The sequence below is a fragment of the Tachypleus tridentatus genome, chromosome 5, assembly GCF_004210375.1.
Source record: "Tachypleus tridentatus isolate NWPU-2018 chromosome 5, ASM421037v1, whole genome shotgun sequence".
Classification (NCBI taxonomy): domain Eukaryota; kingdom Metazoa; phylum Arthropoda; class Merostomata; order Xiphosura; family Limulidae; genus Tachypleus; species Tachypleus tridentatus.
In genome coordinates this window covers 45,865,835-45,888,437 of record NC_134829.1, presented here as the reverse complement: position 1 = coordinate 45,888,437, position 22,603 = coordinate 45,865,835, and the positions used below count along the sequence as shown (strand labels likewise).

The 22,603-nt window shown below is 33.6% G+C and overlaps 1 protein-coding gene across 3 annotated transcripts in view; it reads right to left on the bottom strand.

Annotated features, from left to right (window-relative positions):
- Positions 1-22,603, bottom strand: part of LOC143251074 (uncharacterized) — a 95,370-nt gene that overhangs the window by 54,539 nt on the left and 18,228 nt on the right. For all 3 annotated transcript variants that reach the window (XR_013028482.1, XM_076502428.1, XM_076502427.1), the window contains exons 3-5: positions 10,502-10,705; positions 3,002-3,035; positions 704-2,514 (exon numbers count right to left, since the gene is read on the bottom strand). Coding sequence is in view for 2 of the 3 variants with exons in the window: in XM_076502428.1 (XP_076358543.1) it covers positions 704-2,514; positions 3,002-3,035; positions 10,502-10,705 (2,049 nt within the window). In the remaining variant the exon portion in view is untranslated. The remainder of the gene's footprint in view (positions 1-703; positions 2,515-3,001; positions 3,036-10,501; positions 10,706-22,603) is intronic.

Here is a 22,603-nt window from a genome sequence, read left to right as displayed (position 1 = left end):
TTTAACGCACACAAGCACACAAAAAAGCGAACGAGGGATTAATTGCCCACTGAACACAACAGTTTAAGCGTAAAGACTTTTCACATTTTTGTCCACTCTACAGGTCAGTTTGACTTTAAACAATGACCTTGCTTTCAATGTTTTTGTTGCTTTCAAATTAATTCGTCAATAAAGAGAAGAAAGATGTGTTTTTTGGTTTGTTTCAGATATTTTTGCAAAGCTTCACAAATGTTATCCGCTATTACCGTACTAATTTTGACAAGATGGTTTGTTTTGTTAATTTTTTTATTATGCACAAAGTTACACAAAAGTCTATCTGTAGTCTGCCCACCACGGGTATAGAAACCCTGTTTCTAGCAATATAAGTCCTGTGCCGGGGTTAGACTAGATGGAAGGCAGTTAATCAACTTTTAGGCTACTCTAATCGAATAGTAGGATTTGTCCTTCACTCTTATAACGCATTTATGGTCTTTTTTTTTGTGGAGGTAAAATTACACAAACTGTAGACCTTTAATCCGATACATTAACTATAGGTGCTTCTCCAATCTACTCCAATTTTGACCACTATTTATGTTATGATATTAGTGTACATGTATAACAAGTTGATATAGAATGATCCAATAATTACTGAATCTTGAAAAAACAAAATAAATATAATTTAAGACAAAAAAATCTGTAAACTACTGTTATGAGCGGTAAATACCTTATCTCTTTGACCTTGTGTGTAAGTCCCGATCTTACTGACAGAGTCAGGGACTGAAGATGATCTGATGTATCCAAAGTTTACGTTCTGTGTACCCCTAGCTGCAAATAATTCTTGCTTCAACTCAGGAACGTACTTTCGGCTATCAAAGAAAGGAGAACGTATCATGAAGGTGTGACTGTTATTGTACATCATACCAAACTGCGAAGAAACAGCAGAAGTTGTCTGCGTGCTGCTTCCATAGGACAAGATTACAGGTGACTGAAGATGGTTTCCAGCTTCAGATAGCATCATGCTACGGGTTACAGCAGTAGGCTGTATAGCAAAGGACTGCGTTGTGGCAGCAACATTAATACTGGATGTTGGAGCTCGAAGGACAACCTTTTTCGCATCACCTGTCACAACTTTTATCATTTGATTTCTTTGCTCAAATTCTGACTGTAGTAGAGGTTTATGTTGCTGTTGAAGAGTTTGACTTTTATCCGTTACACCTTTTCTCGAAATCACTGGTGAAACGTTTCGTCCACTGGGTACGTCACCAATACTCCCCTGTTCTTTGGGGGGTTGGGAATCATAAACTGGCATCGTTTGACCTCGATGTTGTGGTGACTTAAACTTTGGAGTTTGAGCCGCTAAAGCTATGGCTTCTTGCATTTGTTCAAGAGTGGGCTGCGGCAGTCTTCTGTGGATTCGACGACTGCTAGCTGTCTTTGGGCTCTGAGCTTGGGTAGTAACAATCTGAGCAACAGAAGTAGGAGCTGACTGCTCCTTGGGTATTGGTCTTATCTTCTCAGTGATTCGAGAAACTGAACCCTGGTTTACAGTTGTTAAAGAAACGTCTTTATCAACTCTGACGGCTTCTGGAAACATCTTTTGAGCTCCCTCTAAGGAGAAAGTTTGTTGATGCTCTTCTAGCGCTTGCTCTAAAGACTTCTGATAATTTGCTAGCATTTCTGGTATGGTACCACTTGTTACTCTCGGCATAGACATCTGAGGAATAAGTTCCTCTTGTTTACTTATGTCTTGGAACGTCCCTATTAGTTTCTGTTCTGCTGCTTCCACAGAAGGAGAAACATCAACAATTGGAGAAAGATCTATCACTGGAGACCACTCTTGACTGTCAGACCGTTGTTTCGGTTTCTTTTGACTCTGTAAGTCGATAGTCTTTGATTTAGATGGCTCGTAAGAAGTTGTTTGTTGCTGTTGTTGTTGCTGGTCTTTAGTAATTTTTTTAGAAAAACTCAACTGTTGCTGCTGTTCCCTTTGTTGTTGAGAGCCGTTCTCAGAGAAAGATGTCGCTTCTGAGGACGGACGTTTTTCATCACTTTCTGTTCTAGTAACATGACTATCGTCATAATTGATGTATTGAATACTCTTAACGTCGCCTAAGTCTGAGTATTCTGAAGGATATCCAGAAATGTCTTTGTGAGAAGAAACCTGAGGTTGATGTATTTTGACTTGACTGATTGACATTACTGTCACAGGATCGGTAGTAGAGGATAATAATGGCTGTTGCGAGTTGTCCTGATTATTGGGTTGAGATGCTGGAGAAACGGGAGCCCAAGGTAGTGACGATTGTTGGGTCCTAATGTGACTCGTAGACTGCAGTGATTTTTCTTGATGAGAGGCCTGCCCTGATGTAGAAATGGGCAGTGATGGTTCTTCTACATGTTCCTGGGATTGTTGTTTTCTAACGGTGCGGTAGGTTTTCGTATCCTGGGACACAGTTCCATATATTTGCATCTTGTTTTCCGGCGGTTGTACACTTTTCCTGGACTCCAACTGCTGTGTTTGACCCAGTTGGTCCATATCTGAACAAACAGGAAAATGTAATTTGATACTGCATTGGTTAATTTAATACAATGACTTTGACAACCGTAATTATCAAAACGTATTTTTGATGGATAAATATAATACATTCAGTTAATATATCCTGTTCATTAACTATTTAAAACTATTAAGCTTTTAGGGTAATCGTCGTCACATTTATTATTAAAGTTCAACCATTTTATTTCATTTCAACATTCAATTTAATCCACACCCACAATTAAAATAATAATATTAATAACTGTTAAATATACGCTACTCTACATTCAGCACATATTCCTCTGAGCTGCCACATTATTAAATAAATTAAATATAGCATTGTCTTATTAAAAAATAAGGTCAAAGTTTCTTTAACTGTTACCAATGAGGGTAATATTATGAATCCTACTTTTATTTTCTCAGGAATTAAAAAGTTCTCGAAGTTTTGTAAAAAATATAAACAAAATCTGAAGATCTAATATAAATTCTTACAAGTTTTGGATTCCTGATATAGTTCATCTTGCTCCTGAAACAATAACAAACATAATTAAAAGCAATATGTTCTTTGACATTCGAAAACCAAATAAATGTACATCTGTTTTAACTTAAACGAACCAGGGGAACAAATAGCCTTGATACATGGAATAAACTTTTATTCCTCAACAATATCATTTTATAAACTGATTATGAGAAGCGTATCCTCAACATTATCATTTTATAAACTGATTATGAGAAGCTTATCCTCAACAATATCATTTTATAAACTGATTATGAGAAGCTTATCCTCAACAATATCATTTTATAAACTGATTATGAGAAGCGTATCCTCAACAATATCATTTTATAAACTGATTATGAGAAGCGTATCCTCAACAATACCATTTTATAAACTGATTATGAGAAGCTTATCCTCAACAATACCATTTTATAAACTGATTATGAGAAGCGTATCCTCAACAATATCATTTTATAAACTGATTATGAGAAGCGTATCCTCAACAATATCATTTTATAAACTGATTATGAGAAGCGTATCCTCAACAATATCATTTTATAAACTGATTATGAGAAGCGTATCCTCAACAATATCATTTTATAAACTGATTATGAGAAGCTTATCCTCAACAATACCATTTTATAAACTGATTATGAGAAGCTTATCCTCAACAATACCATTTTATAAACTGATTATGAGAAGCGTATCCTCAACAATACCATTTTATAAACTGATTATGAGAAGCGTATCCTCAACAATACCATTTTATAAACTGATTATGAGAAGCTTATCCTCAACAATACCATTTTATAAACTGATTATGAGAAGCGTATCCTCAACAATATCATTTTATAAACTGATTATGAGAAGCGTATCCTCAACAATATCATTTTATAAACTGATTATGAGAAGCGTATCCTCAACAATATCATTTTATAAACTGATTATGAGAAGCGTATCCTCAACAATACCATTTTATAAACTGATTATGAGAAGCTTATCCTCAACAATACCATTTTATAAACTGATTATGAGAAGCTTATCCTCAATAATACCATTTTATAAACTGATTATGAGAAGCTTATCCTCAACAATATCATTTTATAAACTGCTAATCAGAAGCTTATCCTCAACAATACCATTTTATAAACTGATTATGAGAAGCTTATCCTCAACAATACCATTTTATAAACTGATTATGAGAAGCTTATCCTCAACAATATCATTTTATAAACTGATTATGAGAAGCTTATCCTCAACAATACCATTTTATAAACTGATTATGAGAAGCTTATCCTCAACAATATCATTTTATAAACTGATTATGAGAAGCTTATCCTCAACAATACCATTTTATAAACTGATTATGAGAAGCTTATCCTCAACAATACCATTTTATAAACTGATTATGAGAAGCTTATCCTCAACAATACCATTTTATAAACTGATTATGAGAAGCTTATCCTCAACAATATCATTTTATAAACTGATTATGAGAAGCTTATCCTCAACAATATCATTTTATAAACTGATTATGAGAAGCGTATCCTCAACAATATCATTTTATAAACTGATTATGAGAAGCTTATCCTCAACAATATCATTTTATAAACTGATTATGAGAAGCTTATCCTCAACAATATCATTTTATAAACTGATTATGAGAAGCTTATCCTCAACAATATCATTTTATAAACTGATTATGAGAAGCTCTTCCTCAACAATATCATTTTATAAACTGATTATGAGAAGCTTATCCTCAACAATATCATTTTATAAACTGATTATGAGAAGCTCTTCCTCAACAATATCATTTTATAAACTGATTATGAGAAGCGTATCCTCAACAATATCATTTTATAAACTGATTATGAGAAGCTTATCCTCAACAATATCATTTTATAAACTGATTATGAGAAGCTTATCTCTCAACAATATCATTTTATAAACTGATTATGAGAAGCTTATCCTCAACAATATCATTTTATAAACTGATTATGAGAAGCTCTTCCTCAACAATATCATTTTATAAACTGATTATGAGAAGCGTATCCTCAACAATATCATTTTATAAACTGATTATGAGAAGCTTATCCTCAACAATATCATTTTATAAACTGATTATGAGAAGCTTATCCTCAACAATATCATTTTATAAACTGATTATGAGAAGCTTATCCTCAACAATATCATTTTATAAACTGATTATGAGAAGCTTATCCTCAACAATATCATTTTATAAACTGATTATGAGAAGCTTATCCTCAACAATATCATTTTATAAACTGATTATGAGAAGCTTATCCTCAACAATATCATTTTATAAACTGATTATGAGAAGCTTATCCTCAACAATATCATTTTATAAACTGATTATGAGAAGCTTATCCTCAACAATATCATTTTATAAACTGATTATGAGAAGCGTATCCTCAACAATATCATTTTATAAACTGATTATGAGAAGCTTATCCTCAACAATATCATTTTATAAACTGATTATGAGAAGCTTATCCTCAACAATATCATTTTATAAACTGATTATGAGAAGCTTATCCTCAACAATATCATTTTATAAACTGATTATGAGAAGCGTATCCTCAACAATATCATTTTATAAACTGATTATGAGAAGCTTATCCTCAACAATATCATTTTATAAACTGATTATGAGAAGCTTATCCTCAACAATATCATTTTATAAACTGATTATGAGAAGCTTATATCCTCAACAATATCATTTTATAAACTGATTATGAGAAGCTCTTCCTCAACAATATCATTTTATAAACTGATTATGAGAAGCGTATCCTCAACAATATCATTTTATAAACTGATTATGAGAAGCTTATCCTCAACAATATCATTTTATAAACTGATTATGAGAAGCTTATCCTCAACAATATCATTTTATAAACTGATTATGAGAAGCGTATCCTCAACAATATCATTTTATAAACTGATTATGAGAAGCTTATCCTCAACAATATCATTTTATAAACTGATTATGAGAAGCGTATCCTCAACAATATCATTTTATAAACTGATTATGAGAAGCGTATCCTCAACAATATCATTTTATAAACTGATTATGAGAAGCTTATCCTCAACAATATCATTTTATAAACTGATTATGAGAAGCGTATCCTCAACAATATCATTTTATAAACTGATTATGAGAAGCTTATCCTCAACAATATCATTTTATAAACTGATTATGAGAAGCTTATCCTCAACAATACCATTTTATAAACTGATTATGAGAAGCTTATCCTCAACAATATCATTTTATAAACTGATTATGAGAAGCTTATCCTCAACAATATCATTTTATAAACTGATTATGAGAAGCTTATCCTCAACAATATCATTTTATAAACTGATTATGAGAAGCGTATCCTCAACAATATCATTTTATAAACTGATTATGAGAAGCGTATCCTCAACAATATCATTTTATAAACTGATTATGAGAAGCGTATCCTCAACAATATCATTTTATAAACTGATTATGAGAAGCGTATCCTCAACAATATCATTTTATAAACTGATTATGAGAAGCTTATCCTCAACAATATCATTTTATAAACTGATTATGAGAAGCTTATCCTCAACAATATCATTTTATAAACTGATTATGAGAAGCTTATCCTCAACAATATCATTTTATAAACTGATTATGAGAAGCTTATCCTCAACAATATCATTTTATAAACTGATTATGAGAAGCTTATCCTCAACAATATCATTTTATAAACTGATTATGAGAAGCTTATCCTCAACAATATCATTTTATAAACTGATTATGAGAAGCTTATCCTCAACAATATCATTTTATAAACTGATTATGAGAAGCTTATCCTCAACAATATCATTTTATAAACTGATTATGAGAAGCTTATCCTCAACAATATCATTTTATAAACTGATTATGAGAAGCTTATCCTCAACAATATCATTTTATAAACTGATTATGAGAAGCTTATCCTCAACAATATCATTTTATAAACTGATTATGAGAAGCTTATCCTCAACAATATCATTTTATAAACTGATTATGAGAAGCTTATCCTCAACAATATCATTTTATAAACTGATTATGAGAAGCGTATCCTCAACAATATCATTTTATAAACTGATTATGAGAAGCTTATCCTCAACAATATCATTTTATAAACTGATTATGAGAAGCTCTTCCTCAACAATATCATTTTATAAACTGATTATGAGAAGCTTATCCTCAACAATATCATTTTATAAACTGATTATGAGAAGCTTATCCTCAACAATACCATTTTATAAACTGATTATGAGAAGCTTATCCTCAACAATATCATTTTATAAACTGATTATGAGAAGCTCTTCCTCAACAATATCATTTTATAAACTGATTATGAGAAGCTTATCCTCAACAATATCATTTTATAAACTGATTATGAGAAGCTTATCCTCAACAATATCATTTTATAAACTGATTATGAGAAGCTTATCCTCAACAATATCATTTTATAAACTGATTATGAGAAGCTCTTCCTCAACAATATCATTTTATAAACTGATTATGAGAAGCTCTTTCCTCAACAATATCATTTTATAAACTGATTATGAGAAGCTCTTCTTCAACATTACCATTTTATAAACTGATTATGAGAAGCTTATCCTCAACAATATCATTTTATAAACTAATTATGAGAAGCTCTTCCTCAACAATATCATTTTATAAACTGATTATGAGAAGCGTATCCTCAACAATATCATTTTATAAACTGATTATGAGAAGCGTATCCTCAACAATATCATTTTATAAACTGATTATGAGAAGCGTATCCTCAACAATATCATTTTATAAACTGATTATGAGAAGCGTATCCTCAACAATATCATTTTATAAACTGATTATGAGAAGCTTATCCTCAACAATATCATTTTATAAACTGATTATGAGAAGCTTATCCTCAACAATATCATTTTATAAACTGATTATGAGAAGCTTATCCTCAACAATATCATTTTATAAACTGATTATGAGAAGCTTATCCTCAACAATACCATTTTATAAACTGATTATGAGAAGCTTATCCTCAACAATACCATTTTATAAACTGATTATGAGAAGCTCTTCCTCAACAATATCATTTTATAAACTGATTATGAGAAGCTTATCCTCAACAATATCATTTTATAAACTGATTATGAGAAGCTTATCCTCAACAATACCATTTTATAAACTGATTATGAGAAGCTTATCCTCAACAATATCATTTTATAAACTGATTATGAGAAGCTCTTCCTCAACAATACCATTTTATAAACTGATTATGAGAAGCTCTTCCTCAACAATATCATTTTATAAACTGATTGTGAGAAGCTCTTCTTCAACATTACCATTTTATAAACTGATTATGAGAAGCTCTTCCTCAACAATATCATTTTATAAACTGATTGTGAGAAGCTCTTCTTCAACAATATCATTTTATAAACTGATTATGAGAAGCTCTTCTTCAACAATATCATTTTATAAACTGCTAATCAGAAGCTTATCCTCAACAATATCATTTTATAAACTGATTATGAGAAGCTCTTCCTCAACAATATCATTTTATAAACTGATTATGAGAAGCTCTTCTTCAACAATATCATTTTATAAACTGCTAATCAGAAGCTTATCCTCAACAATATCATTTTATAAACTGATTATGAGAAGCTTTCCTCAACAATATCATTTTATAAACTGATTATGAGAAGCTCTTCCTCAACAATATCATTTTATAAACTGATTATGAGAAGCTCTTCTTCAACAATATCATTTTATAAACTGCTAATCAGAAGCTTATCCTCAACAATATCATTTTATAAACTGATTATGAGAAGCTTATCCTCAACAATATCATTTTATAAACTGATTATGAGAAGCTCTTCTTCAACAATATCATTTTATAAACTGCTAATCAGAAGCTTATCCTCAACAATATCATTTTATAAACTGATTATGAGAAGCTCTTCTTCAACAATATCATTTTATAAACTGCTAATCAGAAGCTTATCCTCAACAATATCATTTTATAAACTGATTATGAGAAGCTCTTCTTCAACAATATCATTTTATAAACTGCTAATCAGAAGCTTATCCTCAACAATATAATTTTTGATAAGCTAATCAGAAGCTTATCCTGAACAATTTCATTTTATAAACTGCTAATCAGAAGCTTATCCTCAACAATATCGTCTTAAACAGCTAATCAGGGAATAAATCATCCAATGTTTAACTTGTTTTTCGAAACAGGTTGCTCACTTTGAGCTATAACAAATCTTATTTGTTCAACCATTACTTAATACTTCCTTTTAAGGCAAATTCATCGTGCCTTGTTATTCCTATTTATACACTTAGCAGTAACTACAGGAAGAAAAATAAAAATACTTGATTAACTCAAAACAGCCTAAGAATGACCTTCTAGTGATCTTTTCAAGCCATACAAATATCAAATAAATATCATTCTGCTTTATTAAACACTTTGTGCCTCTGTGAGTTACTTGAAACTTGTAATGTTTCATAATAAAGCATCTTAGATCAGACTGGATAAGGAAATCACCTCAAAATTCAATTATCGAGTTATAGTTTGCTATTATCAACCCAAATACCTGTATATTACGTACCGTGACCTTAGGTGGAGCTTCATCTTTCTACATTTTTATGTAGTCCTGGAATCGTCTTTATGCGTTAAAAGTTATAATAAAAACACAGTATCTCACAGTGCATTAATATACATACATACTCATACTTACCGAAACGCACACACGCACATGACGTTCAATGTTAAATCTTTCTATAGTTTACAGTTAATTTCGAGTAAAATTGGAACAAAGGCAAACTACAAAAAAACTGTTATGGAATAAAAAGTCACTTTTATATCAGTTTTACTTTTGTCTTGGTGGGAGATAACATTATGTGGCGATTAAAAATATAGTAGTTTTGATTTATAGTTGGGATTATATGGAGAGTTTGAAATCTCGACCGCTGTTAGGGTACTGACGAGATCCACTGGAGAGACACAAGTGAGGCAATAGATTCTTTTATTTTTTAGCAGTTTTCTTTTCTTTGAACCTTAAGGATAAATAAACGTAAATGTATCTTAGAACAGCTGGTATGGGTATTAACACTTTTACTGAGAAGCAGATAACAACGTTTCGATCTTCCCAGGTCATCTTTAGGTCTACAATAAACGTAAAATATAACAAACAGCCGATGTTACATTTTCATTTAGGAAATACTATTTGTCGTGAGAATTTTGCTAAAACTCCACCGTACATTTAATAAATCTATCCATTATCCACAACTGGTTATGAGCCTTGTATTTAGTTTATGGCTAATTTAAATTTCGCTAGTCTTTTAACAGATATTTACTGTAAATAAATACATTATACCGTAAAATTTACAAAGATTTATACAGTAATTTCCTTAAAAAGTTTTCTTAGTTACATTCTCCTTTGTTACTTACCATTTCATCCGACTGAGCACTGCTCGAGGTAGAAAGTGTCGATATTTCATGCCTATATCCAAGCTGGGATTTTCTACTACCAGGTGGCGCTAGTGGCGAATTATGATAAGATGACTCTTGATCATCTCTGTAGTCGGGTTTTCGAGATTGGCTGCTTGAGATTTGAGATCTTCTTCGTATACATTCAACACAAACCCAAACGGCCTAAAAAGTGTAATTTCATAAGGACCTCTATAGATCTGAAAGCATTTACGATATAATTTAAAGGAAATCAAAATTAACCACAGACGATTTGTTTCGACTACATAAGAAGTGAAATAAAGCTGCAGTTTAACACAAAAGATTTGAATTCATTGTTTCCAAATTGTAATTTCATTAAACAATTAACGATTAGTGTTTACGTTTCTAACACATCATATTTGTTAGGCCCCGGCATGGCCAGGTGGTTAAGGCGTTCGACTCGTAATCCGAAGGTCGTGGGTTCGAATGCCGGTCGCACCAAACATGCTCGCCCTTTCAGCCGTGGGGGTGTTATAATGTGACGGTCAATCCCTCTATTCGTTGGTAAAAGAGTAGCCCAAGAGTTGGCGGTGGGTGGTGATGACTAGCTGCCTTCCCTCTAGTCTTACACTAGCACAGATAACACTCGAGTAGCTTTGTGCGAAATTAAAAAACAAATCAATGTGATACTAAACGGCACTTTTTTTCAAATTCTTAACATTTTCCGCTTCGAATAAGTTAATTAAAAAATTTTCGCTAGTTTTGAAAGTGTTTAATGTACAATCTCTTATAATATGTTTATATTATAATGTAAATATGTTTATATTAGTTTTACAATTTTATTTATAAATAAATTGCACACGTTATTTGCCTTGTTTTCAAAATGTTAATTTATTTGGAACATATTAAATAATGATTTTATTTGTAAAAAAAATTTACTGTTTTGTGGTGTTACTAATTCAGTCTATATAAATTTGTAACATCGAGGCCAACAGTGACGTAACAAGGTGTCTTCTCGAGGGAAAAGAACACAGAATTTTAAGGGAAGACCAATACATTAAAAACTGAAACTGATATAACTTTTTAATAAATTTCTCGTTAAAACAAATCAAATGTAATAGTGTTTAAGAAGTTTTATTTATTTTTATTAAATGATACAAAACGAGTTTATTATTTATAAACGCTAAAAAATAATATGTAATTTATATGCCTAGGTTTTCAGGGAGGATGCTGACCCTCTTGGGCTATCTTGCACTACACCTCTGAAGTCCAGACACACAACGAGGACTAGTTAACGAGCTAGTCCTAGTAGAGATCCAACTTGCATCAGATAGACATAAGCACTTCCTAGTCAGTTTTCATCAGTTTTCCATTGGGATTTTGAACACTTTCCAGATGTAAAGAAAACGTCTGTGTCTAGATGATATACGGTGTATCTGATACAACATGATCGATTTTGTGATCGGAACCAGAGTAGATTAGGAAAGGAAGTAAAAACACTTTTCAAGACGGTGCTACATTTCCAAAAACAAAAGGATTAATTCTCTATGAAACAATAATATTTATAAAATTGTCTTTGTTGTTTTATTTTCTTACTCTAGATGGAGCAATATTTCTATGACGTCATTGCATTAGGCTCTTTATTATATAAGTGTTTTGAGGGAGGAACAGCTAAAGAAATGTACAGACGAAAGAATTATCTGATATATAAATAAGTATGTAAACAAGTAGATGCAGCTACATGACTACACCTGAAATTATTATGATACGCTCGTCTATTACAAATCAGTCTTCTGCTGGCAGTCAACACTTTGTGCGAGCATGTGTCAAAGATAAATAGTAATCCGAGGGTCGCGGGTTCGAATCTCCGTCACACCAAACATGCTCGCCCTTTCAGCCGTGGGGGCGTTATAACGTCACGGTAAATCCCACTATTCGTTGGTGAAAGAGTAGCCCAAGAGTCGGCGGTGAGTGGTGATGATCATTTGCCTTTCCTCTAGTCTTACACTGCTGAATTAGGGACGGTTAGCGCAGACAGCTCTCGTGTAGCTTTGCGCAAAATTCAAAACAAACTAAACAAAGATGAATGTGATGTTAATCAAAGTGGAAAAATGTATTTTCTTTGTCTTTTGAAAAAAATCAAACGTGTTAGTTAACGATGTTTATTATTAAACAAAGAATATTCCAGAAATCAGAGATGTCCTTCTAAATATTTAAACCGGTTCTTTCTTTTGTTATTTATACCTCTAGGTGCTTCGTCAATACACGAAAGTTTATAACGCTAAAAATTAGGAGGTACGACTCCTGTGATGGACGCGTAACTGATAACTCATTTTGTAATTTTTAGTTTAAACATAAAAAAATACATTGGTATTTAAACAATGTACACTAAATATTATTATATCATGGTCGGCCAATGGAAAGCACGATCTTACTCTAAAGCACTTTTGAAAATGCTCTAATCCATCACTTCTAAATTTGGACCGGGTAGTGCAGGTGGCCTTCGAGTAGCTTAGCACGAAATTCAACAAATAAATGAACTTTTAAAAATCTATTTTAGCAGTAATTTTTACTTTATGTAAGATATAAATTGCGACAAACGTTTTAAAACCTGAGCAGATTTATTAAAACAAAATGCATTTTTTAATGAAACAGATCATTGCACTGTTATTAGAACAAATTTTATTGTGAAACAGAACCACGCACACCGTTCTCTGAACTCAAGGTTGCGTGATGTTATAGCGTGTCATGTGTAAGCACATAGTGTGTCCACAGACTGTTAGAGCGAAAACTATAAAGTTATCAGTATGATCTAGTAAAAATAAGCAAGAAAAAATGTAACTGTTGTAGTTTACATTAGGCTTACTTATGTTGTTAATTGAACCGGTACGTTTAAGCTCAGACTAAAAGAAAAAAGCTCGTCAGTAACATACACTGCCACCTCTTGTGTTAGTGAACAAAGTATGACATGTAAGTCCTTTGTCCACACGCTAAACAAATTACAAATGATATTCTAATATTTTTTGTGCAACGTATTTACTGTTATGCATTTATTTTAATATCTGTATTAATATATACTTAGAAATGCATGTAACGTGTATTGTTAAATGTCTGTTGCGAAAGCTCAGCCTGTTTTCTAAATTTGTCGAAGATTTTCGACCATAAGAATCTACCATGTATGATGCGTGTATGTAAAATACTAGTAACTACTAGTATTATTTTCAGCTGAATTCTCGATAACCTCGTTCAGTGAGAATAAAAATAGCCATCGCAACACGCGGAGAGACAGTTTAATATTGTTAGTTTGCTACAATTTTGATAAACGATTATTAGTCAGAAAACTACAGATATTTGATCAAGAACGTTTAAAGATTTTGAATATTATCAACAGTTCAACTTCAGATAATTGACTTCGGATGTTCGTATTTCTACGAAGACATTAGATAGCTTCGTCGGAGAAAAGTCAGCTTGTAAACGGCGTGAGGCTAGCCATTAAGAGAAGTGTAACAATATCAACATATAATTCGCCCTCGTGAACCGTTGATAAAATATTCAGTTCCAGACCAAATAGGAGACTCAGTATTGTTTGTAAATTTGTAAAGCTATTGTATCTCGACAACTATTTTCAATAACTATTTGTAATAACCGTAATTATAAATCTTATTGTTGTTCGTACATTAAAATACATTTGTGTTGAAAATGAAAACTGTGTATCAATGTTGTTGGCAAATATCATAAATGTGATAAATATTGGCACTCAGTTAATATCTAAATTCAAATTTCTGACTACTTGAAATTTTAATACATAACATAATAAATCGAAAACTCGCCCGAGATAAATTATAAAGCGTAACACTTGGAATAAGATAAACGTCATATTCATCAAGTTCAGCTTATGGACCTGTAAATCCATTGTCCACACCCTAACCAAGTTATAAGTATTATAATATATCGTGGAATAAGATAAACGTCATATTCATCAGGTTCAGCCTATGGACCTGTAAACCCATTGTCCACACCCTAACCAAGTTATAAGTATTATAATATATCGTGGAATAAGATAAACGTCATATTCATCAGGTTCAGCCTTTGGACCTGTAAACCCATTGTCCACACCCTAACCAAGTTATAAGTATTATAATATATCGTGGAATAAGATAAACGTCATATTCATCAGGTTCAGCCTATGGACCTGTAAACCATCTGTCCACACCCTAACCAAGTTATAAGTATTATAATGTGATATTATAATATATCTTGGGATAAGATAAATTTTATATTAGCCACTTAAGAAGTATATTATTTTCAATTTTATCTAATATTTTCCCAGTGAAATCTATCTTTCTATGAGCAAAATTACTGATTAAATCAAAAAGTTGCATTCTTCAAGTACTGGCCATAATCAATAATCAAGCGTGGATCTGTACTGCAAGTTTCAAAATTGAATCTCAATTCTCAAATACAACGTCAATTCACTATTTGTTTTATATTCATCGTGTAAGAAATATAATTACTGATGTATAAAGATAATTAGCTGACGTATCTGTTTAACGCAAGGAAAAGTCACAGAAGATAACAAAACAAAAACCGTCTCGTCTCTGACACTCTTCGTATGGACATCAGAGTGCTCAACAGGTTTTGTAACAATCAGTCCAGCGATTCGACAGTCCTGATCTGACACACACTGAGTGTTGTTGAATAATGATTTAGATACATGACAAGTGCTCGAATCGTCCCTTATCTACAACACCTACCGCAAGTTCTTGAGTCACTCTAATCGAATATTTGGGTTCTATTGTCATACTTATAACGTATCTATGTTTACAAAGCGCGGGATACGGACCGTGGACCTGAGGTTCACAATACGACACGCGAATCTATCGAAGAGTACTTATAAGTTCGTTTTGTTTCATGTTACTGTCGTTAAACCAAAATTTAATTAGTTTAAGAAAAAAATCTAATTAATCTGTTTTAAAAAACACGCAATAATTCATCATTAAACGTTAATCTGTAAACCATTGCCACGTGCATACAACGAGTTTAACTTCGATCACAAGTCATGAACTCAAGAAACGCTACCTGATGTATGTAAGCTGAACTTTTAAATCGAAAAATCGTTTTACAGTAATAATAATTGCCTGCAATTAGTAAGCCTCGATTTCGTTTCTTTTGTAAGATAATTTTCGCTTGCGATGTAAGGCCCGGCATGGCGCAAGTGTGTTAAGGCGTTCAACTCGTAAGCTGAGGGTCGCGGGTTCGAATCCCGGTCGCACCAAACATGCTCGCCATTTCAGCCGTGGGGTCGTTATAATGTCACGGCCAATCCCTCTATTCGTTGGTAAAAGAGTAGCCCAAGAGTTGGCGGTGGGTGTTGATGACTAGCTGCCTTCCCTCTAGTCTTACACTGCTAAATTAGGGACGGCTAGCGCAGACAGCCCTCGAGTAGCTTTGCGCGAAATTCAAAAACAACAACGCTTGCGATGTACGAATCTTCCAATTTACGACATCACAAGACTCATTTCTGATAAAAGCGTTTAATATTGAATAAACACATCTCTTTTTTTTCAATGAATCAAAAATATTTTAAGTAGATACAAATTGTTATTCTTGTTTATTTTAAAGATTGTAACACATAATGTTTTTTTGTTATTATTGTCTTCTTAGAATTTGATGTATTAAATACGATGTTTGAAAATCAGTGACGGTGTGTTACGTTCTTGGCAGAAAAATAATAATATAGAAAGATAGGGTAACAAAATGTAATATAAGACCTCACACGGTAAGAGATGTTATAAAATTATCACCTTTGTGACTGTCAAGCCGCGGTAACTTGACACGAAATAAATAAATAAAAGTAGTAGAAATCTCCAACTGCGTAAAACACCGCCACACAGTGGCTCAGCGGTATGTATATGGACGTACAACGTTAAAACCGGGTTTCAATACCCGTGGTGGGCAGAGCACAGATAGTCCATTGTGTAGGTTTCTGCTTAATTTAAAACAACAACAGTATTCACTAAATATGATATGAATTCTAATTATATTTAATTGAATTATTAACATTCATAGGGATATGTTACGTTACTTACTTACGTGATTTGCTCCCCCCAGCAGCACAGTGGTTTGTCTGCGGACTTGCACACTAAAAACCGGGTTTCGATACCCGCGGTGAGCAGAGCACAGATAGCCCATTGTGTAGCTTTGTGCTTAATTCTAAACAAACAAACGTAAAGCACTTTCTATGTCATTGACATTTCCTATACATATCTATTAATGATATAAATATAGGTATGACAGTATATTCAGATTTAGGCTTAGCTTTACAATGATAAATGTTCGACTTCTAAAGTCACTTCTAAATAAAGTATTATTGGATATAAACAGCTTATCCGTTTATCTTTTTGTTCTTTTGCCAACAGTACTTTTTAGCCTTTGTTTGTTTTCGTTTTTGAACTTCGCGCAAAGCTACACGAGGGCTATCCGAGCTGGGCGTTCATAATTTAGCAGTGTAAGACAAGAGGAAAAGCAGCTAGTCATTACCCACCGCCAACTCTTGGGCTACTCTTTTACCTTGTTTTTGTTTTTCGCACAAAGCTACACGAGGGCTATCTGTGCTAGCCGTCCCTAATTTAGCAGTGTAAGACTAGAGGGAAGGCAAACTAGTCATCACCACCCACCGCCAACTATTGGGCTACTCTTTTACCAACGAATAATGGGATTGACCGTCACATTATAACGCCCCCACGGCTGAAAGGGCGAGCATGTTTGACGCGATGGGGATGCGAACCGGCGACCCTCAGATTAGGAGTCGCACGCCTTAACACGCTTGGCCATGCCGGGCCTACTCTTTTACCAACGCATAGTGGGATTGACTGTCACATTATAACGACCCCACATTTGAAAAGGCGAGTATGTTTGGTGCGACGAGGATTCGAACCCGTGACTATCGGATTACGAGACAAGTGCCTTAACCACCTGGCTAGGCCGGGCCTTCTTATCCTCTGCTCCTTGCAGTGTACACTTGTGATACTAATTCTGTGTTTATACCTTCAGTTTTAGCTTACAACAATGGATACTTAGTTTTATAAGCAGTTCCAATTTGTCATGACATATAATTTCATGGTAATATGATTCGATACTTTTCTAATGCTGGAACAAAAAAAAAAGTCACTAATTGATTTTAATAAAGGCTTTAAACAAGGATTGTTCAGCACGTGTAAGAAACAAAAGGAAGTATTTTGCTTTATCTCTGTAAAAACAAATATATCGCAGATTTTATATCATTTAAATTCTATTTCACTTCAACACAAGCATAGCAGTCGAATCATTGAGTTAAATATCGGTTCTACATTTGATTTCTCTGGGTGTTTTTTTTTTCGCTTAAGGGTTCGTTGTTATGTACTCAACTGATGTTATGTTATAGAACCAGGCTACATTCGTTGTATCCTACGTTTAATGGTTCGTTATTTTATATTCAAATAATGTATATTAAGATATCATGACGACTTTCTTTACCTGTTGCCCCTATATAGGAACTTTGCTGTTAAACACATGTGACCTTTTGTTGTTTGATTATTGTTATATGTGAGAAAAATGTTAGTCTTTATAGGTAGATAAACTGCTTTAACTACTGACACTCGTATCGGCTTGATCGACGGTTATAATAAAGTTTACAAAGTGTTATAGTCATAAGAGTGTGTTACTTAAACACAGATAGCCTCAATAGAGTATTATCTGAACATAGTAAGAATAATATATTATCTAAACACAGATAGTGACAAGAGAGTATTGTCTAAACACAGACGGTAATAATAATATATTACCTAAACACAGTCACAAGAGTTGTTGTTGTTTTGAATTAAGCACAAAGCTACACAATGGGCTATCTGTGCTCTGCCCACCACGAGTATCGAAACCTGGTTTTTAGCATTGTAAGTCCGCAGACATACCGCTGAGCCACTGGGGGGCAGTTACAAGAGAGTATTATCTTAACACAGACAGTAACAATAATATATTACCTAAACACAGATAGTCACAAGAGAGTATTATCTTAACACAGATAGCCAAAACAGATGTATTATCTAAGCACAGATATTTATTTTTGTCAGCACCATTAGGTAGCCGAATTGATTTTAAGCAAACATGCTTGCATGGTTCTTCACACACTATCGTACCGAATTTTTAATTTGTGGTTTATCAGAACAAGTTAAACGAACCGCCGAAATTACCCTTAATAACTACAGCAGCTGTAGTCGTTTGTTTTTAGACTTTAGTGTATGTTTTCCTTATAGTCTTTTATAACGAATGGTTTAATTTTTGATTTTGTAAGCTTGAGAGAACTGAGGCGTGGTAGTCTATAATAATTCTTGAATTTTTTTTGTAGCCATGAAGGTGTAACACACCGAGGTAATTTGTGTGTAGATTAATTTAAGTGATTTATTTCTAGTGTGTGAAAAAGGTAACCAAATTATTTATCTGTAATTAATTATTGCTTGCCAATTACCCGTGACGCCAGTGCATTAGATTCGCGTGTGACGTATTCATTACGCCATATTCACATTCTGTGTGTTTGTAAATAAATAGCACCACTTTGAGAACATTTTTCCAAGTTTTTCTCAATTTCTGGCCGTAAATGACACTTTTTCGTTTGAATACTCGGTAGATACTTGAAAAACTAACAATACATAATTGTTTTTGACACTATTCATTGCTTTATAGCGCAGTGAACGTCGAATCTGCGTGTGAGCTCTTCAGCAAATTGAGCTGATCGATTTTTGCTGTGCATTTGAATGAAGAAAAGAAGTTCTCTGTGACGGGAAGCAGAGGCGAAACGGGAAAATTGTGACATCTATTGAAAATCTACATGCACACAGAATAAAAATTTCGCAAAGTTGAGGGTTGCACATAGTGTAATAAAAAGGTTTTTCAAGTATCATATAAGCAACGGTTTCATTATAATATGATGACGATAATGATAACACGCTGAACAGAAACATATCCATGTTTAAAAAGCAATGTAAAAACTGTAGCTAGTCATAGTACACATGCTGATGACAGTAAAAAAAAGAAACTACAAGATTTTCACGATTTAATCGTTTTGTTGGATGTTCGGTTTCTGGTTTGATTTTTTTGGAATTTGGCGCAAAGCTACACGAGGGTTATCTATGCTAGCCGTCCCTAATTTAGCAGTGTAAGACTAGAGGGAAGGCAGCTAGTCATCACCACCCACAGCCAACTCTTAGGCTACTCTTTTACCAACGAGTAGTGGGATTGACCGTCACATTATAATGCCCCACGGCTGAAAGGGCGATCATGTTTGGTGTGACGGGGATTCGAACTCGCGACTCTCGGATTACGAGTCGAGTGCCTTAACCACCTGGCCACGCCAGGCCTGGATGTTCGGAAATTCAATAGAATTCTAATTCAGTTATGCTACAATACAGAAATCTTCATGTTTTACAAAAGCAAAGTTTCTAGCTCTGACTCCAGTATTTAACATACCACTGGGCTGAAACGATATACGTGTTTTACTTGACTTTCATCAATACACCTGGGGTTCATATTTTTTAAAATTTTTATTTATTATTTATGTTATTTACACACTAACATTTTCTGACACAAAAATTATAAAACTGTCGATGTTTTGTATTCGAATAATTTTTGTGAATAAAAGTCGCATGCGGCCCATGCGGACCCCAAGTAATATACAAATTCGGAGCTCTGTTCTTCATCAGGCATTATGAGTATGGACTCACAGGGGTTATTCACTGTGGTTATCCACAGTGATTACGTATTTAGATTTCTCCTGAAGTGAAATAATGCACAAAACCTACTTCAGAGACGTCTCCAGGATCTCCCTGCAATGCAGAAAGGTGTTAAATCTACCTTTGTAGATCTAGGATTGTTTGACACAAGACAATATGCTGGCAAGATGTTCCAGCAACAAGAACACGATGCTATCTTTGCCCAAGAACTGCAGACAGGAAAGTCTGTCAAATCTGTAGAGCATGTGGAAACCATGGTTGCGCTGATCACCACCCAGTGTACTGTGTGATAAGTGTTTGTTAAATGATGTTGTTGTTGTTTTTTGAATGAAGCACAAAGCTACACAACGGGCTATCTGTGTTCTGCTCACCACGGGTATCAAAACCCGGTTTTTAGCGTTGTAAGTCCGCAGACATCCCGCTGAGCCACTGGGGGGCTTGTAAAATGACTGGTAAAAGATATGAGAGACACTTTATGTTCATTCAGAATATGTTTTGCAAACAAGTTGTCCAAAATTTGGCATTAGTTTAGCTCTGAACCAAAGTTTGATGCAGTTCGACCCCTCTTGGGTTCATTCGAACCCCAAGCACATTTTCGTACAATTTGGTGTTTTTTGTTACATTGTCGAGAAATCTGTTTCTTCATTCAGTATTTTATTAATGTCAATGATGACTATTTGTGTCTAAATATGAGAAAGTAGTTACACGTAAATTTCATATTTTGTAATAATAAATCACATATTATATACTTATGGTTCTCAGTCTTTCTTACACTTTATTTGCACAATGCTATGAGAAAGCACTATGCTAACTTTTCAACAACTGAATCATAGCTTCAACATTATGATCATTAAACATATGCGGGATCCGTATAGACCCCAGGTGAACTGAAAGGTATATATTTTAAGGTGTACTGATGAAGGTTAAATGAGCATACTAGTTCTGGTTCCACAACTTAACATTGTAACTCTTGTTCCAAAATAACACGTAAAGATGCAGGCCGAGAAAAACGTGTGTTTTATCCAGGATAACTTTATAATTCTTGTTTCAAGATAACACATACACAACACAGTTAAGGAAATCCTCACGTGTTACCTAAGCACATTTTCAATCTGTTATTCTAAGATATCACGTATCATTGGGCCAAGTAAAATAACAACTAGAGATATAAACTCAGTTAATACATTATATTTAAGTATGCTATTCAGTCGTATTATTTAGACCGTCAACAATTCAAATTACGAACAAAGGTTTCAGAAGAACTGTTTTGGGCATAGCTATTAGAAAATTTGCCATTAATACTAAGTATAACTGCAAAGGTATGGCATGGCCTGGTGGTCTGTACAAGCGATTCGCAATCTGTGGGTCACGAGGTCGAATCCTCGTTTTAAAAATTATTGTTTCTTCTAGAGTAATAAGTATGAAAAATATCTTGGTTAATACAAAATATATGTGCCCGTCAAAAAAGACTAGTGTTATAAGCCTACACTTACTGCTGAACCACTGTGGGACTAAAACGTTCATAAATCTGTCTACACACTTCTTAATCGGGCGGAGGAGGGCAATTTGCTAGCAACGTTTAGTTTGAAAATTCACCCTGAATGACTAAGTGTCTCTATGTCTAGATCAACATGTCCGCCTTTATGTCATTTTCTCAATAAATTCACCTGCTAGATCACACACGTCTTTTATCTTCGTTTTATATCCGGAGAGGGTTGGTTGTTGGAAGTTTATGTAATCGCTATGAAAGTACGTTCAGAGCTTTAATAAAGAAATTTTGAATAACAAAGGAACACGTGCGATGAATGGAACAATAACGTGCTGGGTTCATTAGTATTTAGTGTTGACTAAATTATGCATTCCAGAAGTCACAGTGCGATTAACATTTGTTGTAATATACAACAACAAAAAATTGCGAGAAGTCAATGTCTTTTTTTTTTCCTCTATCGTATTGCCTTAAATACTACATTGAATTTTACATTATATCTAGTTTTACATTATATCGTTTTAAAAAACACGAGAAAATCTCCACTTTTGGTAAAATCACGTCTTGTTTTTTTTAACGTAACATATTAAGTATATCTGCAGGGCGTTAAGTCAGGCATTTTGTCGCACTGTTTGTTTGTTTTTTAATTTCGCGCAAAGCTACTCGAGGGCTATCTGCGCTAGCCGTCCCTAATTTAGCAGTGTAAGACTACAGGGAAGGCGGCTATTCATCACCACCCACCGCCAACTCTTGGGCTACTCTTTACCAACGAATAGTGGAATTGACCGTCGCTTTATAACGCCCCCACGACTGATAGGGCGAGTATGTTTGGTGCGACGTGGATTCGAATCC